The sequence below is a fragment of the Anomalospiza imberbis genome, chromosome 2 (assembly GCF_031753505.1).
Source record: "Anomalospiza imberbis isolate Cuckoo-Finch-1a 21T00152 chromosome 2, ASM3175350v1, whole genome shotgun sequence".
Taxonomy (NCBI): Eukaryota; Metazoa; Chordata; class Aves; order Passeriformes; family Viduidae; genus Anomalospiza; species Anomalospiza imberbis.
Window position 1 is genome coordinate 78,841,316 of NC_089682.1, and position 15,023 is coordinate 78,856,338.

The following is a 15,023-nucleotide window of genomic DNA, read 5'->3' on the forward strand; positions in this document are numbered from 1 at the left end:
ATGCAGTCTTCACAGGCTGAAAGTCTGGCTTTAGGACTAGCAACTGCATCCAAAGTGCCTGGCTACATCTGGACCCCATGCTGCCTGAGGGCACCTCCATCCCAGCAAGGGGGGCTGCTGTGCTCAGCAGCCTGGAGTCTGCACCGTGGTCTGGTGAAGCAGGGGGCAGTGAGTGGTCTCAGTTAATCTGTGGGTTTAAAAGCCCTTCCAGAGAGAAGGAACATGAGGGAGCTGTGTAGCTGTGTAAAGGGCTGATGAGAAATATTTAAATATTTCAGTTCCCAGTGTGACTTGAGTCATTTGGAATGGAAAGTTTCCATTACTCAATAAATCTAGTGCATTCATTTAAAAGGAAAAAAAAAAAAAAAGAAATGAAAATGGACAACTTTTGGTGTTGGCTTGAGGAACGTAACAGTGCAGCACAGTCACAGACAAGCACCACCCACCACCAGCTTCATAATGTTCTTGGCCCAAACTAGGGCCAAGGAGGGACACGGAGCAGGCATGGAGCAATGGGCACATTTGCTGCCCAGGGAAGGTCTGCTCAGTCATGCTGACATAGATAATGCAGAGAAAAATTTAGGCTTGGATCAGAAGAGGTGAGAACAAAAATCCCAAACCTGTGCACCTTCAAATGAAATGAAACTGCGTGAGAAACTTTTTAGGAACATTTATAACAAGGTGCCCATGTCTGAAGCACTGCTCAGCACTACCTGACTGTGAGAACAAACTCTGCCCAGGGGTACAGACATGATCCCCCCTGGCTTCTGCCCAGGAAGGGCAAGTACCTACTGCCTTGCCAGGGATGGCTCTGGTGCTGGACTGTCCCAAATCCTGGAGCCCCCTGCTTAAAACGGCTTGGAGGATTAGCTCTACCTGCCCCAGCTCCTTCTGCCACTGCCCACCAGTGGGGCTTGTTCCTAAAGCATGCTTCACAGAGGACCACGCTCCCCACGTCAGGTTTTGGGGGAAAAGGAAGAGGCTTTTATGTGCTATTGTCAAGCAGCCCTCGGCCACCTCGATGGCTTCAGAGTGGGGATCCGAGCCGGGACCGAGTGGGGACCCAAGGCGGGTGTGGATGGCGGGGCTGCACTGCACTCCAGCGGCTGCCGGGCTCCCGCAAGCAGAATGCCTGCGGGGGAAAGGCATCCCTCGGGCCCCCTCTACATCCCTCACACCATCCTCAGCCTTCCCACTGCGACAGCTCCTAGCCCTCCCCAGCGCCTCTCTGTCACACAGACGATTTTAGTATTACGGCCACTTTAGTGCCCCCCATTATCCTGCTTCCCCTCGGTCCCAGTCTTCCTCCAGCAACACTGCAGCCAGAAGAAAAGCTTGCACAAGGACTGGGGCACAGGCTTTGGGGAGCTGGGGGCTGCTTCCAGCAGGTACAGGAACACACGAGTAAAATAAGTAAACAGAGCAGGACCCTTGGCAGCACCTCCTTCCCTAGCACACCAAAGACACACAGAGCTTAAGGGAGAACACAACCAAGGCAACCTGGAGCCTCCCAGTCCCTTCTCCCCAGTGCTCGCAGCTCTTCCACCAGACCCCACAAGCTCAGGAGCAGGGGAGGAGAGCAAGAAGGGCTCCCCCTGGAAGGCAGTGAACAGAGCTAGAAGCTGAGCTCTCACTGTCACCCTGATGGGCACCAGAGCACCCAGCTGCCAGCAGCAGGGCCAGAGTGATGCCCTGCCCCTGTTGGGGGTGAAATAAATGCCCCCTTCACCTGGAGGTGCAGCTGCAGTGAAGAAACTGTTCCCAAATACAGGTGGAGTTTTTGTGGAGCTGAGGCACAGACAATCCATGGCAGGGCTCCCACCTGAGTTGGCTGGATCAGGCAGCAGAAAGGAGGGTGGAGAAGTGTTGCCTCCCTGCAGCAGGATAGTGCAATAGCAGATAGCATCCACTCACACCCTGCCCCCGTTTCTGGGCAGACACTGACAGTAGTCCAAATACTCATACAGCTTCCTGCCCAAGCCAGAGGAACAGAATTACTGCAAATACTGCTATTTCTGGTCAGTCTGAGGAATACGACCTTGCCAGTCAGCCCTGCCCTGTTGCAGGGACCATTTTTGAAACAGAGGCCAAGGCAGTGGCATAAAAAATGCTCTCTTCATGACAAATCCTGCATTTACAGCCAGAAACTATTGTAAATGATATTTACATCCAAGGTACAAAAAAATGTGCAGACAGAGCACTGCAATTTGGCAAGAGATGGCACTATAATCACCAAGAAGGATTTAAACAAGCAAACAGAAAGAGAACCATACCATTAATGACATCAAATATCAACAGAGGGAAAAACAACACAGCCTCACTAGCAGCAGCAGCTTTTCCACCTACAGAGCAGCCAGGCAGTCACAGATGATTTTCACAGCTCAGCACATGTTTAGGAGTCAGGCCAGAAGGCTGGGAGAGCTGGGTCCAGGTCTATCACCCTCTGCTGCACTACCTCGGACAAGTCACAGGCCATCCTTTTGCCCTACGCACCAATACAAGTAAGGAGAAGCCTGGAATATACAGCACCACAATCACACCTCCCTCCCTCTTCCCAAAATGGTGCCCAAATGTCATACTTGGAAGGAAAACCTTCAGATCCCTCACCTTAAAAATCCTGCTAAATCTAGCTCAAGTTTTACCCAGTTCTTCTAGGTTCTCAAGATGGGCTGATGTGGGTTCATGTCTTGTCTAGGCCAGGGAGAGGGTCTGAAGATACGTTTGAGGATGTTAGGATAAATGGAAGGAAGAAAAAGAGGGAGTCCTATTGATTTTAATGGTCATCTTTCAAAGCAGTACCACGTGTCTGTCTTACAAGTGTCTCAAATGACACCCCAGCACTTCATTTGACCAGGCTTTTCCAGATTCTAAGAGCAGACCACTGGAAAAGAAAAAAAACAATCAATGAAAGCTAAGCTTGAACTGCAGCCTCTAATAGAATGAGGTTTAGATTGAGCTGTTGTCCAGCGTACGTAGGTAGGAACCATTGTACTGTTCCCACACAGCCCTGCTGTCAGCATTTCAAGATGCTTGCTGGGCTGACATTGGTGCTTCTCCCTGCTAAGCCCTAGACCTGGGCACATATTACATATTCCCTTTATTATTGGTCACAGATCAGATCAGTCTCTGTGTGAACTAAGGGATGCCTCTGCTCACACCCATGAGTTTTGTGTGAAATTTCAGGGAAGGTTTAGCACAGCAAGTTTGTGGGTACCTGGCCAGCCTCCCAAGGAGCTATGCCTGAAGTGCCCTGGGTAGAACAGAAATGAGTATTAGGGCTCTCCCAGACTGCCTTAGGCTGTATTCCAACAACTACTGAGTATTGCCAAGACTTACATTTGTTTTCTAATATGTTTCCTGGTTAGAAAGACACCCCAAGCCCCCAGTGCCCTCCTATTCACTAACCAGGTGCTACAAAGAACTCAGGAAACAAGCACTGGGTTTGGATGCTAGCATGTTTTAAATAAATTACATATATTTTGGATGTAAACAATGACTATTTGTTGAAATGTCGTTTTCTATTTTCTTGTTTTGACTGTAGGTGGAAGGTTCAAAGAGATTAAATTTTAGAACACCAAAAGTAGCCTTCGCTGTGGTTTCCTAAGCAAAAGGGGAATGCTAAGTACTGGAACACAAAAAGGGAAATGGTCCTCCACTTTGAATAGAAAAACTTTCCTCTTGTTAAATCCTAGCAAATGAAAGCAATCGGTTGCCACAGCCTCTCTATGATGGGATCACATTAAGGGGCTTTGCCCAGGCTGCATGGTGAGGCTGCTGCCACCTCCAATCCCAGCCATCCCCACATCCCAACCTCCATCAGTCCAGTTTGCCATGTTGCTGTTTCACATACAGCAGGAAGAACAGTGATCATCCTAGGTCTTTGATCATGTTTTGAGGTTTCTTTAACAGCTCTTTAAGTATTTAAATTTGCCAGTGGTTTGGTACCCATGTTTTTAGGTGTTCCCTTGCTATAGCTCCCAAATCCATGAGTATCACGTGGTTTGACTTTGTCAGCTCTGATGTCTCACCACTGTGTTTCAGAATCCCCTCTCTCAGTGCCTGGAGGAACCTAATTGAAAACACTTCCAAATCAGTTCTTATGTTACAGCAGCTCCAAGAGGTACAATAAGGACCAGGGCCTCCCTGCATGGGGGCTCGAGCAGGATCGCTGCATTTAGGAGCCTTTAGCACAAGGACAGTGCCTGAACACAGGCTGCCTTAGCTGACAGAGTCACCAGGGTGACAGGACAACATTTGACCAATCTTCTCCTCTGGGCAGCTCATTTTGCACTGAACTTACAGAGGCAGCTGCCTTCAGTTCCAGCTGGAGGCACAGGCAGAGAGTGCTTGGGCTCTGCCCCAAACTGATGGTGCCCACATACCTCTAGAGAGTGATGCAGGAAAATACAGCCCAGGTCTGGCTAGATTGGTGCATACATTATAGAATATCTGTTGTATGCATATTGCGTATGATCATCACCACTTATTAAAATCTTCATCAAGATTCAAGGTGCCATTGCTGGAAGCAGCCTCTTTCATCATCAGGGATGCTTTTGGGAGTGTGTGGAGCCAGAGGGGGAGCAGCTTCTGGGGGCACACAGCTGCTGCCATCCTGTACAACACTGTCTCAAGCTGCCACTACACCCAAGGTGGGCTTGGCCAGCCAGAGTAGGATTTCTGCCCTTGCTCCACTCCCACCATGGCTGTAGGCTGAGCAGAAATCCTCCCAAGTGTCATCAAAAGGCTCTGCCTCCTGAGCAGCTTCCCTGGCTCCTCATGGGTCCAGGCACTTGTCCAAAGCCACCATGCTGTGCAGAAGTCCTGGGAACAGCCCAGGACTATGTCTGGCCCGGAGGAAGCAGAGAGAATCACTCCTCCCCGCTGCAAGGCTGAGGAGTGGCACAGCTAGGTGTGTGCTTTCCCTCTGTGCAAGGGCCCTTCTGCAGTCTCTGTCAGGCACCGGGAGGGGAAGACAGTCTGCTGCTGTCTTTTTCTGGCTGTTAATATCGGGTGTGAGTTCCCCGAAGCCATACACCGAGCATCTGGCACTGCCATCCCCTGAATGATGCCAATTCATCATCCTAAACCAGGGGATGTCATTAGCGATCTGCACGGCTGTGGCACTGCAAGGAGCACTCATCCATCTGCTCCTCCCCACCTACCTCCTTATCACCCCAGGAGTTATCTTGGGTGGCTGGAAAAGCTCTGTTGTCTTTCCAGCTGTTCAGATCAGCATCTCCTTTGTTACTCTGAGGTGTTGCTAAGGGTTTGCATTGTGTTAAGTTTCAGAGAGCACAAAGAAAGGAAGATCTTTGTATGCCAGGCTCCTGCCCTAAAGTACTTAAGTCCTCAGGGACTAGAGGGCAGACAAAAGAGAAGAAAGAGGGTACTATATCAGAGCAAAAGATCAAGCCAGCGAGAGAATATATTATTAATTAAGTATATCTCCAGAACAAGTAACAGAGGGAGTGCAGGAACAGAATTTACAATGGGCTTAGGTACAGTTGTAAAAAATTTATATACCCATTTTTATCTCCTGTTTTTTTTGACATCTGTTTACTTAATTTGGGATAGGAGTAGGCCTACCCACCATTTCTGAAAATGAGTGTATTTATATGTTCCCACTATTTTTATTGTTCATGATGGGATGTGCGAGTCATCAAGTGAGTAGATAATGTCCGTGGAAAGAGCTGCAGAGGTCTGAGTTTGATTCTAAAGCTGGTGTTAGCTGGGGTCTTTCCTGACACTTGTCTGTTAAATGGGCTCACAACAGGGACCGAGCTGCTCTGACCTGTGGTCATTTCTCTCTGATGGCACAGATGCCTGAAATCCATCTGTATGCTGCCTTTCCCAACATGCCAGCTTTTCTCTTACTGCTGCTTCTAATACTAGCCAAACCAGCTCAGAGGTGATCACAAGAAGACCTCCTAGATGTATATTCTCACTGTGGGGCTCCTACTGACTTTTGGAGGGTGCCTCCTGTCCCCAGATTGCTGGAGGACTCATAGGATGCTGTGCTAAATGCACTGGAACAGAAGGACCCAGGGAACAGCAGTTCAAGTCAAGGACCTGGGCCTCCAGCACAGAAATAATGATAACTAAGTGGCTATTGCCAAGGGCAACTCCATCCCAGAAGTACCATGCTTCAGTGTACGTGCAGCTTTGGCTTCTGGCATCGTTTACACCTGCTGAGCTTTCCTTTCCCATGCAAGCCCCCTCTTCAGGCCCTCATTTGGGGAAGAAAAGCAATGAGGGGCTGGTAGCTGCAGAGCTACTCCCTATTTCAAAGTGGGTGCTAAAACCCTTCTGCTCAAAACTGAGCAGGGAGACATGAAACAAATCTTCTCTGGCTGAGCCTCCACAATAACTTTTAACCCTCCTTACCACCCCAAGCAGAGGCAACTCTGCACTGTCACACAAAATTAAACTTTCTCTTTATTCTCCAGTCTAATCTCTGTCTCCAAAATATGACCCTGAGGTTTAATCTGATTATGATCCTTCATATCACACTCCAACAAATGGCCCCAGCTGCCAGGCTAAGCGGTTTAATGAGATACTGTGTCGGTTATCAAACGAAAGGCAGAAGAGACACAACAGACAAAGGCATTGCTTGCTCAGTCCCATCCCCAGGATGCGGGGCATGGGCTACAAGGAAACACTCATGCAACTAATGTTGTGTCTCTTCTGTAAGAGGAGAAGACCTGCCCTTCTGCAAGAGTTTTGATGGAGAACCGTGCTCTATCAGGCAGGGTGGCAGATGCTCCGTGACTGGCGGAGGTGTGAGATGTGACTACAATGTTGTCTGGCCACGAGGGTCTGAATACAAGATAGAGAAAATACAGTTTGTCTTTGGTCAGATGTTATTACATCTGATCCAAACATAAAAGCCCAAAATGTATCGCATAGCAAATCAATATAGTTGTTTGTTAATCCAAATGCAATCAGACACTTTTTTCCTTCCTGCCTAGATAAGACCCACCCTTCCCCTTCAGAACTGCAGCCAAAATATAATTCCCTCTCAGTGGCTAACGACATTCATAAATTACCCTGAAGATCCATTGTTCATTTAATCCTTTTTGCTGATATTGGCTCTGGTCACTGATCTGTTGCCTCTATGGCATTTTAATGACACAGCTAGAAAACAGCCAAACTCTTCAGCTTAGTGGTAAAAGCTGGATATGTGCTACAAAGAAAAACAGTGTCTACCACTAACTGAAGGGGAAGAAGTGTGGGAGAATTACAGGCCAGAGCTGGTTGTTGCCTGGGGAAGGCAGCGAGGAGCAGGCTGGAGCAGACTCATTGATTCTGGCCTCAGGTCTTATGGAGATGATGAAGCTGTTGGCCCATGGCCTCGGGAATATGATTCACTTCCAAGACAACCAGACCACAGCAAGCCTTTCAACCAGCCTAACCTGGTTTGCCAAGGAAATTATTGATGATAGTCGCTCTTCCTTTAAAGTTGCAGTTGCGTTTTAAGTTTTTGAACTTGACCTCTGTGTGTTCTTTCCTCTTCAGTACAGGGGTTATACTACATGGATTAGTATTATCAATGTGACATGCTATTACTGGGGATACTGATGAGACTCCATCTGGAAGTTTGCAAACCAGCCTGCTTATCTGTGCAGAGATGAATTACACTCAGTGTAGAGCAAGACTGGAACAGAGGTTTTATCAGACAGAAAGAGACCACAGAGTCTGGCACATCTAGTCATGCTCAGCTGAAGGCAAGGGAGCTTATGATTACCCTTGTGATGGTTGCACAGACAGCAAACCCCATGGAGGGTGAATAGCAGCTTGATCTGTACTGGTACAAACCAGACTGCACTGGCTGCGGACACATCTAGGCTGAAAGTTCAAAGAAATTATCTGTGTGGGTCTGAAATAATCTGCCTGCCTTGGGAGCCAGGGGCAAAGTATCTACCTGCCTTTGAAACTGCTCTTGGTTAATCTGGGGGAAGGGACCAGGAGGACCAGCAGATGGATTTGGAAGCTGATGACATTCCTCCCAGTCCTCATCCTTTTAAAATGGGATCCCAGGAATTCAACACTGATGTTCATTTCCTTAGTAATTTTTACCACAGATTTTAAAAAATGTCCTCTGAGCTGCATTTTCGTTTAGGTTCACTACTAGCTTGAAACTGGACTTTCTTAGGCTCTCCTGAATTAACCAAACTTTTTCCTTGGAATGCATTAGCTAGCCTCCTGGAGTTGCAGTGCATGCAGCCTTGCCCTTCGGGTCCCCCAGCTGTGTTGGTGACAATACTGTCACCAGAAGGGGCTATGGCCTGCCCCCTGCTGCTGGGATGCGCTGCAGAAGCAGATGGGTGCAAGGCTGCCTGCAGTTGTGGCAGAAGAGGTTTGGCTGTTCAAGTTGCTGGATAACAAATGGTACCCATCTCCTCCAAGGCAACAGGAAAAATGCGCTGGGCCAGATACAACTGAGCCATGGCTTGGGATCAGGCTCTGGACCACCCTGAATGTAAACCGGTGCCCGCCCAGGCTGAAGCAGGCTCAGTTCATGCTTCTTGGAGCTGCTGGCCTGTGCTGCTGCCTGATTCCAAGAGTGGCTTTTCTAAGAATGGAAACAAAAAGATATTAAGATTTTTAGTCTAGAAATCTTTAAGTGGCACAAGCCACAGTTGTGCAGCTGGTAATTAACACCACCCAGGGGAGCCTAGGAAGATGCTATTCTTTTTTCTAATTACTACAAAGCCTTTCAATTTGATTAATTCTTTCCTTAATGCATTTCCTTGTAATTTGTATTTGTGAAGATGCTAATGGTAAATTAGACAATCTTTCCTGTGAAAAATACATTCTGTACTCTCCATAAGCTTGGTCTCTGGTGGCATCTGTGCATTCTTTATCACCCATCCAGGAGATGCTTTCAAAGCCAGGTGCTGATCCTGTCCTTTCTTTCAGTTCAAAGATGCTGCTTGAAGCAGAACTGACAAGTAACATGATGAAAGTGTCATCCATTTCCGTGTGCTGCAATGGTTTGGGTCAGAACAGACTAAAACGCATTTGCTGCCTGGAGCTGTTTAATTTCCCTTGAAATTGTGCATATTATTCCAGCCAGAGAAGTCGGATGCCAAGGAGGTCAAGGGCACCACAGCCTCCTACTGTAATGGAACAGGTTGGCCTGATAGGGTGAGTGGGATCTCTTACCATGATTTGAGCACTAGCGGCTGTGTCACTATTTCACGTGACATTGCAAGGCCCTCAGATGAGTGTTGGGGGTGGGGCATAATAATAAAAAAAATATGTTTTCCTCAAAACCAGAAACCCTAGCATTGGTAAGCAGAAAAATATTTAGTGTGAAGGCAGAATTATCCTGCCTATCATCGTCCATGTCTCAGCTTTGCTCAAAGAGGCCAGGCTGCTCCCACTGGGAACACAGGATCTAACATAGGATTGCAAGGTGATCTAACTTCATTGCTGGGCACCATTTCAAACTAAAGATGGAGTGTAAGTGATGGTGAGTAGATGGTCTGTGATGGCCTCTGTGTACACCTGGGTCCCATGAACTAAAAGAGAGTTGATGTGCACTGAAAAATAACCATTCCCACCAGAGCCAAAGGGGTGGCATCAGAAAGCTTGTTTTGAGAATTATTTTTTTTTTCTGGAGGAGGGAGAAAACAAGGGGGAGGCAGAGGAGCCTAAGAGGTAGGCACACATGAGAGTCATGGCCTAGCCCCATGGAGAGAGGGCAGGACCCTAATGGAGCAGGGCAGTGGCTATTCTTGCAAGTTCCCTCCTTCCCAGAACACTGCCTGCACTTTGCTTGTTGGTGCTTTCCCAGCTGAAGGCTGTAGGGAGTTACTGCAAGACCATCAGAAACAATAAATCCATATTCTGGCTCTTAGAGTGGCTTCCAGAATTTAGAGACTTTTTACCCAAGTCTTGCTATTTATTAGAAAGCTCCCCCATGGTCTCTTCTCTCCTTTTTGGCAACAGAATTCAGCATTAAATCAATCAAGCTCATTTGTCTCAGCTCAATGATAACAACAAGATGCTGATTTTAAGAGCAAGAGCCTGGATCGGTGTTTGTTCTTCAGAGAGACATTGCCCTCTAGCGACTACAAGGCAGGCTGTGTAAAAAGACAAAACATCATGAGTTTTGTACAGTTTTATATGTCAGAGCAACACATTCAATTGAAATTTCTGACAGACAGAGCAATGCTGACTGTGGCGAGGGCTGAGAATGCAGCAAATACTCATGAAAGCAATGAAAAAGAGAGGGAGAGAAAATGGTCATCACATTCCTTCCAGATGTTCTGGACAAAGAACTTTTGATTAAACTTACTTCAAGAAAGTCAGTATTTGTCCAGATGCTCACTTTTTAAAAAGAAAAATTATAAATATGAAACATAAAACTTATTCTGTAGCCAAAACACAATGTGGTATCTCTTTTTGGAGGAAAATCTTGGGATGAGGCCATGATTTTGCAGTCAGGCTTGATGTGTAAGTGAAAAGCTATTTGCAGAAAGTTTACTGTGGTAAGAAATGTGATATATATATTTGGCAAGTTTGGTTTTTTTTAATAAGAGACCTCCTGCACAACTCTCCCTCAACCATAAAAAACCGCCTCACAACAAAACTCCCCACACCCAAGCAGACCTGCACGAGATGATGTAAGATAGTATCTCAAAGATGTCTCTGAAAGGAATTAATTCTTGTATTCAACTGCTTCTATGAACACATTAGTCCTTTCCTCAAAGCCTTTTCCCTTTGCCAAGGGTGAGCTGTGTCACATCTTGCTGTTCTGGAGAAAAAGCTGCAGGACTGTTCCTGTGTCTTTGTGGTCAGTAGTAATGTACCTTCCATGTTTCAGTGGTGACACGATTACTTTCTGCAGCAGCATATGCTAGCTGATGCATTTGCTTGTGTAAACAAGAAGAAAACAGCAAAAACTGATCAGACTTGGCTCAAAGCAGGGGTCCATCATTCTGTGCTTATTTCCTGGCTTTGCTGAGTCATTCCTGGCTGTAAGAGGCTGCCACTCTGGCAGAGCAGTGCAACATTCCGTGTCACGGCTGTGCAGCACACCGTGCATGCCCATGGTTTTGCTTCACAGCAGGCTGTGAAGCCCAGCAGCTGAGGACTGATACACAGCTGCATCCAAGTTAAGGTATCACCGCTGAAACATTTTTTTTCACCCAGCTATAAAGGGAGATAAATTCTTCAACAGCCACAACTAAATCCCACAAGAACCATACATCAGAGCAGTAAAATATATTAAATTTGGGATTAACAGCTCAATGTTTTGCATTATCCTCGAACAGTTTGAATTGGTTTTGCCCTCCTCTAACTTCAGAAGCCAGCCCTTCAACCACAAGACAAAATCAAGATGAAACAGGAGACATTACTTCATTGCCACAGCTGTCTGACTCTGGCTGGCAGATTGGCATTTCCTTGTGCTTTAATGAAACAGCTCAGCTTACAGGAAACAGAAAAGCCACACTTGAACAGGAGGTGTCATCATGAAACTGACACTTGTGTTCCATTTAGGGAGCCTGGAAAACAAAGGTTTAGCAAGAGAAGTTAACTGTTTGAAACAGTTCCACACAACGCAGTTATCCATGTGGAAAGGCGACTTGGAGGCTATTCCGAGGATTGGAGCAACGTGGGCGCCAGTTTACATGGTGGGATCAGGTCTATACATGGTGAGATCTCATGCAGGAGACACAGGACCACGACCAGACCAGGACCACACAGCTGCGATCCTTCCTGACCCACATCTACTCTGCTCAAGAAACTGTAGAAGACAGCCTGCTCCAGAGGCAGAGGCTGCGCTGGAGACGCGTGGCTGTACTGCAGTCTGCCACGACGGGGAGACGCCACGCCGCGGATGTGCCTTGTGCAGCTTCCTGGAGCGTGGGATGCAAATCCCACCTCGGCCAGCCCCCTTGGCTAAGGACTTGTTTACTTTCCTGCACAGATGTGACAAAAAACCCACCAAACCAAACCCAAAATCCCCCCTATTTTGGTTTAGTTTCAGCAATTTAATAACATTAAACCCAGCATTCTTTATATTAATTCTAAAGCTCTGTTCTTTTGAAATACTAAAATCCATTTTCTTTTGAAGCATCCACAAAATTAAAAGCACTGGGGGTCTTGGAGCTAAGAGCATTTGTAAAAAGGAGTCCTTCTGCACTGCACCCAAAAACAGGTGGGTGTTAACAACTAGGGAAAGACCTGCTTCTTGTCCAGCCTGCTGGATAGAGCTGGGGATGGGAGTGAAATCTGCTCTGCCAAAGCCCCCTGATTGTATGGCACTAACACAACTGACAAAGGCAAAAATGAAAAAGACATATTTGAAGCAATTGGAAGAAAAATATAAGTGGAGGAGAGAAAAATGAAGAGGCAAAACCCACTGTTCCTCTTCTTGCTTCCATTGAGCTCTTCAACACTAGCAGCATGGTTAAATTCCTACTGGATTCCTACTGGAGCAGGATCTCACTGAACTGAATTTCCTCTGAGAAAGCTTCCAGCTTCAGAACACCTCAGAAATGGTCCTCTGCCCCTCTGCAGAGCTGGCCTGTGAGGTAAGCAGGCAATTAAACCCGCTGTCCTTGTGAGAAAGGCGACTGCAGCAACAATACATGTGCTAGGTTACAGAGGCAGCGGAGCGAGACTCCTTTGCACTGCCTTTCAGCTTAGGTGCCACAAGACTGGAGACACGGAACAAGGCAGTTGCCTGCTCTGACTGACACACAAAGTTGGGTTTCACTGGCTGTAGCTTCCAGGCAGGCTGTCACTGTTGAAAGCAAATTAGATCAGCTGGGCATCAAGTAATACCTCCCATCAGTTTTCACCACCCACCGCTGCCAGCTCGACACTTTTCTTTAGCGCTGCATGTGCCAACTGTCTCACAGAGCCAGCTGCAACATCTACTGGAAGGACGGGGAGCAACCACAGGTGGGGAGAGGAGCTGGGGGATCTACTCGGGCTTGGGGCAAGACCTGTGCCTGCCTTAGTCCAGACAGAAAACAGGGTTCTCCAAGAAGACTGCCAGCTTGCTGGCCACCAGGTCCAGGTCACTGGTGTTGGCATATTTGAGCAGATTGGTGTTCTTGAGAAAGTAATGCTTGAGGAAGTGCTGGCTTACACACTTGTGCAGCTTCTGTACCAGCCTCAGAAAGGCTTCAGGGAAGCAGCGCCAATCCTTGGTGCGTGGGTATTTTTCACACGTCCAGAATAGCACTGTCTGCAAGAAGCAGATGGGAGAGAAGATGTGTTAGAGGTTCTGTCGAGGGCTCACGCAGCTTACTAAGGCACTTTTAGTGCTGGTAAATGGCTGACAGCCTTGGAAAGCACAGAGACTCACGTTGCTACCTCCCTGTGTTAACGTTTCTGCAATGGAGGGATCCCAACTGACCAGGAAGAGCAGCTTGGAGGTGCCTGGTTAGGATCTCTCCCCAGAGGAGCCACTCTCCACTGACTGAGCCAGGAGCCCAAGGAAAATGATCTCACTAAAATAATCTTGGCCTATTTGCCATCCGCCAGCAGGAGGCTCTGTAGAAATGCCAGGCATTTTAAGCTGTAGAAGATGGCCTATTATGCAAGGGTAGAAGCCAGTAGATGCAAGGAGGGACAGAGCATAATGAGATCAATATAATTATTTGCTAGCTTGAGCTGTATTTGTGCTGAAGATACACAAATATTTGCATCCTAAACAGACTGAGATTCCAAGAAGCTATTGCAAGGCTTGCTTTCTGCTCAAATGCTGCCTGTGTTTTTCTGACATGTGATACTTAACTTCATGTCTTATGTTCTATTCCTCCAAGACTATTTTATGCAATTTAACATTTGAGAAATACATAGTTAAAATAACAAAATACATGATTGTTGCTCTTATAGTATTATTTTTACACTGCCTATGTTGCATTTTCTCAGACTTTCCCGTGACTGAGAAGAATTTTCTCAAGGAACTTGGACTTACTGTACCAAAAAAGCCATACTGACTGCCTTGGTCAGCCTGAAATAATGTTTTAAAGTACAAAATCACCTATTCGGTGTTCAATAATTCTGCTAAGTTCCTTAACTGTCCTCTGAATCCAAATTTTATTTTGCAAATTCAGCTACCCAAAAAGAGACTCACAGACATTTTGAGAGGTGGCAGAACCACAGCCTTCAACTTGTCTGTTTCTACAAAGGTAGAATTTCATCTGTAGTTGCACTGCTGACAAATTTCTTCTTAAGCAGTTTTTCAAATGTGAATTTTTTTTGTTCACAGCTGCAATAACCACAAAGCCTTTTCTTGAATGTCACCAGGGAACAAAGACATAGTGAGGAATTCAAGCTATAACTCTCTGAGAGCTGCTCCTTGAAGACTTGCAGAGTAGTTGCCTTCTGACACATTAAAACTACTTCAGCAGGCAGCAGTTGCAATGAAGTTTCTGGAGGCAAAGAAAACAGTGCTGCTTTTTCAGTCAGGAGCCTAAACAAGTGATTTATCCCCAGCATTTATGTCCCTAACTGCCAGCTCTCTACCAACAGCATAGAGTTGGTTTTCAGCATGTACCTAGATCTTTTTGAAATTTCACATCTCAAACTTCATTCCTATGCAGGTAAGCAAAAGAAGGGCAGTTACATAGTCCTCTCTGGCTTTCAGAGCTCCTGGTATGAGGATTTCCTCTGTCACAGAGGATTTTGTTTAATCCTAATTGTTGGATACCTCTGACAGGGGCAACCTGAGAATTTGTGAAGAAGCAGGGGGAACATGAGAATGTGAAGAAACTTAACACTAAGCCTCTGCTCAGCTGCTGGTTTAACCACGGACTGTTTCTCTCATTTTTCTTTTCTTTTTTTCCTGCTTTTCATTTTAATGTGAGTAATTTTGAAAAATTCTTTCTGTCTGGTAAACCAATCCTCTCTTGCTGTAAAAGCCAGATCTATAGTTACAATAAAGAACTGAAGAGCTTCTAAAAAGTTTCCTACTTTGATCAAGAGTCCATGCAACAGCACTTCCTGCACATCTGCTCCTTCAGCCAGGGAAAAACATTGTTCCTAATGGTTAAATG

The 15,023-nt window shown here is 46.5% G+C and overlaps 2 protein-coding genes across 4 annotated transcripts in view; both read right to left on the reverse strand.

The window, feature by feature from the left end:
- Positions 1–15,023, reverse strand: part of ATP1A1 (ATPase Na+/K+ transporting subunit alpha 1) — a 179,126-nt gene that overhangs the window by 68,528 nt on the left and 95,575 nt on the right. The window lies entirely within an intron of this gene.
- Positions 9,607–15,023, reverse strand: part of MAB21L3 (mab-21 like 3) — a 35,825-nt gene continuing 30,408 nt past the window's right edge. For all 3 annotated transcript variants that reach the window (XM_068181967.1, XM_068181968.1, XM_068181969.1), the window contains one exon: positions 9,607–13,207. In XM_068181967.1, the coding sequence (XP_068038068.1) occupies positions 12,974–13,207 (234 nt within the window). In that variant the 3' untranslated portion in view covers positions 9,607–12,973. The remainder of the gene's footprint in view (positions 13,208–15,023) is intronic.